This window comes from Verticillium alfalfae, genomic scaffold, assembly GCF_000150825.1.
Source record: "Verticillium alfalfae VaMs.102 supercont1.3 genomic scaffold, whole genome shotgun sequence".
Classification (NCBI taxonomy): Eukaryota; Fungi; Ascomycota; class Sordariomycetes; order Glomerellales; family Plectosphaerellaceae; genus Verticillium; species Verticillium alfalfae.
The window spans coordinates 1,311,338-1,315,814 of NW_003315036.1; the positions used below are offsets into that span (position 1 = coordinate 1,311,338).

Below are 4,477 nucleotides of genomic sequence, written 5' to 3' on the forward strand. Positions count from 1 at the left end.
TCATTCTGGCGCCGCTGATACGCACCGCATCCCAACTGATGACTAACCGACTTCTGCCACAGCCATACCTCGCCCTCTGCGCCCACTGGAAAAGTCGCAACGCCTTTGACTAATGGCAACGGCAGCCACGATGACGCGTCGGAAAAGAAGGCCAAGGACGAGTCGAACGCGAACGCAGCTGACACGGAGTCTGCCGCCGCGAAAGGGTCTGCGCCGAGCAAGCCTGACTCTACGTCCGAGCCTACGCCAGCAAAGGAGGCACCCGAGACTGCGAAATCGGCCTCAAAGTCGCCACAGCCGCCAGCATCACTGCCCCCGAAGCCTCCGGCGGCCGCCGCAACAACCGATGAGGCTCCTCAGAAGGAGTCATCCCCGGCAAAGGATGAACCTATCCAGCCATCTATTGAGTCATCGAACTCGGGGGACGCCACGGCAAAGACGACTGAGTCGAGCAAGCCAGAAAAGGCTTCTCCGCCGGACGAGGCGGACGACGTAGAAATGCAACTCGACTCACCCGAACCCGAAGCCGCCCCCAAGTCACCAGCTGCCAAGCCAAACGGGACGGAAAAGACGTCTTCGCCACCCACATCCAACCCGACTGCCGATGTAGACCTGAAACCAGCGAGCTTGTCCCAACTCGACCTCGATGGCAAGAAGGGCTCTCCCTCGCCACGACCTGATGCTGACGTCACTATGAACGACGCTCCAGCATCTTCCTCAAATAAGGTCGCCCGTGATCGCGAGGATGATAATGTCGAGGAGCCTGCTGCCAAGCGCGCAAAGACCGAACCCCGGGACGAGGAGCCCGAGCCTGCGACAGAGCGCGCAGCAACGGCCGAGTCCACAGTCGAGGTGGCGTCTCGCCTGGATGTCGCGACAGATGACGAACCCGACCCATTCCGCAATCTGAAGGGCTGGATGACGCGGCTCTCAACGCGACGCCTGTCACGCAGCATCGGATCCGCGAGTACCGCAAGTCCTTGCCGGTATCAAGAAGACAAAGCATGGCGCTATCTTCAAGGACTCTGTCGCAAAGATGTGGCCTCAGCTTGGCGGAAACTATGCTGCTCTTGTCGCGAAACCCATGGACATTGGTTTGATGGAACGCAACCTGCGCGATGGGACTAAGTATCCCACGCTCGGAGACCTCAAGGCGGATCTGACGTTGCTGTACAGCAACGCCGTGTCCTTCAACGGCCCCAGCCACGACGTCACACTCGCGGGGAAAAACGTAGTGCCGGCGATCTGGGCTAGGCTCCTGGATATCCCGGCCGAGGAGCCCCCCAAAGCAAAGGCGCCACCCAAGCACAACCCTTCGAGGCAGGCCGAACAACGGCCGCCTGTCGCTGCGCCCCGACCTGCTGCCGTCCGTAAAGAACCGCGTCCCGTGCCCCCCAGTCCCGCCGCTAGACCCGACGCTGAGGCATACGCCGTACCGCCTGGTGGCGTGCCGCAGGTCCGACGGGCGTCAACGCACAATGACACGGACAGGCCGAAGCGCGCAATCCACCCGCCCAAGAGCAGAGACATGGATTACATGGCGCTTCAGAATTTTAACAAAAAGAAGCTGCCGTTGGATCTGCAATTTGCCTACGAGGTCGTCTCCTCCCTGATGGATGTCAAGCACGAGGCCATCAATGCACCCTTTGTCGTGCCTGTCGACCCTGTCGCGCTGCAGATTCCTCAGTACTACTCCCTTATCAAGAACCCCATGGACCTGGGTACCATCAAGAAGAAGCTCATGACAAACGAGTACCAGACCGCCAAGAGCGTTGTGGGCGACGTGCAGCTCATTGTGAAGAACTGCCTCAAGTTCAACGGCCCTGACCACCCCGTGTACGGGCTCGCGGTCCAGCTCGAGAGGCTCTTCCGCGACATGTGGAGCAAGAAGGAGCAATGGATCACCAAGCACACGCCGGCCAAGCCCGCGTCAGATGCTGGGTCGGGTGAGGACAGCGAGGAAGAGTCAGAAGACGAGCAAGCCGCCTCTGCACCCGCTGCTAAGATCACTAACGGCGCGATCCAGCAGCTCGAGCAGCGACTCGCGGACGAGACGAGAAATCTGTCGCAGCTGCTCATGAACATAGACAACCCCGACGAGACGATGATTGATGTGCAGCGTACTGTCGTGAATGCCATCAGGAAGCGTCTCATCGAAGAGAAGGAGCGCGCCGGGACCCAGAAGGCTGAAAAGCCGGCCAAGAGCAAACCTGCCAAGCCAAGCCACAAGGCCAAGGCCCCTGGCAACGGTCCGAGCAAGAAGGCCGCCGGTGGCCCGTCGCACAAGAAGGGTGGTGCTTCAGGACCCAAGAAGAAGCGGCAGATGACTCAGGTTGAGAAGGACGCGATCGCCAACGGTATCAACGACTTGGACGAGAACAATATCGCGCGGGCCATTGACATTATCAAGAAGGACACGGGTCAATCTGTACGTGATGACACCAACTGGTCGGCCACCGACATTTGTTTGCTAACCCGTGCCTGCAGGAAAACGACAGCGGCGAGCTCGAGCTGGAGATTGACCAGCTGACTCCCGATGCCCTCCACAAGCTGTGGGATCTTCTCAAGAAGGTTCTTCCCGGTTTCGCCGCCTCGGTGCATCCTCCAGCGGCAGCCGCACGTGACTCGTCCCCAGGTAGCGCCAGCGGTGGCGGACAGAAGAAGTCGGGCAAGCCGAAGAAAAACAAGTCCATGAATGCTCGCGAACAAGAGGCGCGCATTGCCGAGCTCGAGCGCCTCAAGAACCAGTACCAGTCAGGCCAAGAGCCCGCTGGTGAACGTGACCCGGAGGTGCCTCTTCACCCGCTGCGTGAGGACTCTTCTGATTCTGAGGAAGAGTGAGCCTCTCGCAGCATGAGGCGGTTTTGCGTGTCTACACTTTATTTGAGCATCGTGCGGCAGTTGTTCTCCGACCGGTGCCCCGACCGGAGGGCAGCAGCCACGCTTATCCGAGGGAACATACCATCGCAGTGAAGGAGCATCTATTGCCGCCGCGAGCTCCCTTGAAATGGCCGAGAGTAACTCTCCATCATGAGGTGCGTTTCGATGGCAAAGGCTTTGGAGGAGAAGAGAGCACCAGAGGACTTGACTAGGTCATCCTGGTCGGCTGCATAGTGCAAATGCGCCGAAGAAGAAAAAAACAGGCGTGGGGAGGTCGGTCTGAGGACCAAATTTTTAAGAGTTGCGTCGAGGATACTATTCCCTCGAGGCTGCAGGGGAGGCCGTGACCAATTGGTCACGCTGGGAGGATGAGGATGAAATGCGAGACGAGGCGTAATCGTGACGAAGAAAGCAAGCAGAGCATGATCTCAAGGGGGAGGCGTTCTGCGAGCGACTGGCCGCGTGAGGCGACTGGTTGCGGTAACCCTGAATTGTACAACTTAATTCGTGCATGGCGTTCGTTTTTTGGTGCTCTCTGGGTGAATTTTGTTGCTGTGAGGGGGGTGTTCAAGGATACGTAGAAAGCTGTGTTGGCGCGGCAAGTCTTCACAAGCTTCGGTCACTCGCTGTCAGTGATCGTCGGCAAGAGAATGAAGACTGGATTCCCATCTTTACTGCGAGTCTGCCGGCCAGAGAGGAGAAATCTGAGGTTTGTCGGATCTGGTGGGCAGGTGAAGAGGAACCGTGTTCCACACAGAGGGCTGTAAGATGTAGAGATCATCTTACACAGGAAAACAGTCACGCTACTAAGCGTGCTTTCGAGTTTCCGGGGCCAGTTTTCCGAGTATTGCATAGAGAAATACATTCGACCTGCATCCAACAGGCCTCATGATCGGGGTCAGTCGGCTCAATATTGACGCCGTTGTCAGTCATCCGCCACAGCAGGCGGACACCATCGCTCAAGACCATGCGCAGCACGCAACACGCATCTTTTCCAAAGGAAGAGAGGATACCGCGGAAGCTGGTGCAGGAGGTCACGCAAGCGCCAGCCGCCTGTGAAAGGCATCGAGCATGGCCGTGGCTCGGTCCGCCGTCCAGCGCGGTCCGTCCCCGAGGCAGATGCTGCCCTTCACCATGTCTCCCACGAATGCGCAGACCACGGTCCTCACCCCCGGGTCGCCGCCATCGTGCAGCCCTTGCTCCAGCAGATGATAGCGCGTGCCGAGCCTCGCGCGCAGCAGCGTCTCAATGGCGGGCGGCGGGAGAAACGTGTCGATCGGTGTGCCGTTGGCCTCGCACGCCGCGACCATCATCTCGTGGAACCGCAGCGCAACGTCCGGATTGTTCCCCGGATGATCGGCATCGAGGGTGCCGGCGCCGCGGAAGCGCAGACGCGCGTGCAGCCCTTGCAGGACGTCTCGGCCCGGTTGGAGCGGCGGGATCGTCCCGAAGACCTCCCACGCCACACGCGTGGCCGTCGTGTCGCCGAGGAGGCTGGCTTGCAGGAGCTTGAAGCCGTACGACAGGCTCGCCCAGAAGAGGACGTTGGAGAGAGACGTCTTCTCCTGCAGGTACGGCATGATGTCGGCCGGTGGAA

At 59.5% G+C, this 4,477-nt stretch overlaps 2 protein-coding genes across 2 annotated transcripts; one reads left to right on the forward strand and one right to left on the reverse strand.

Annotated features, from left to right (window-relative positions):
* Positions 1-112: 112 nt before the first annotated feature.
* On the forward strand, positions 113-2,841 carry VDBG_02922 (bromodomain-containing factor 1; the record flags this gene model as incomplete). Its single annotated transcript, XM_003006737.1, has 4 exons — positions 113-137; positions 206-1,094; positions 1,177-2,428; positions 2,488-2,841. 4 exons carry the CDS (start codon positions 113-115, stop codon positions 2,839-2,841), a joined length of 2,520 nt encoding a protein of 839 aa, XP_003006783.1.
* A 1,073-nt stretch (positions 2,842-3,914) lies between these two features.
* VDBG_02923 (predicted protein) lies at positions 3,915-4,460 on the reverse strand (the record flags this gene model as incomplete). Its single annotated transcript, XM_003006738.1, has 1 exon — positions 3,915-4,460. One exon carries the CDS (start codon positions 4,458-4,460, stop codon positions 3,915-3,917), a length of 546 nt encoding a protein of 181 aa, XP_003006784.1.
* Between the last annotated feature and the right edge of the window lie 17 nt (positions 4,461-4,477).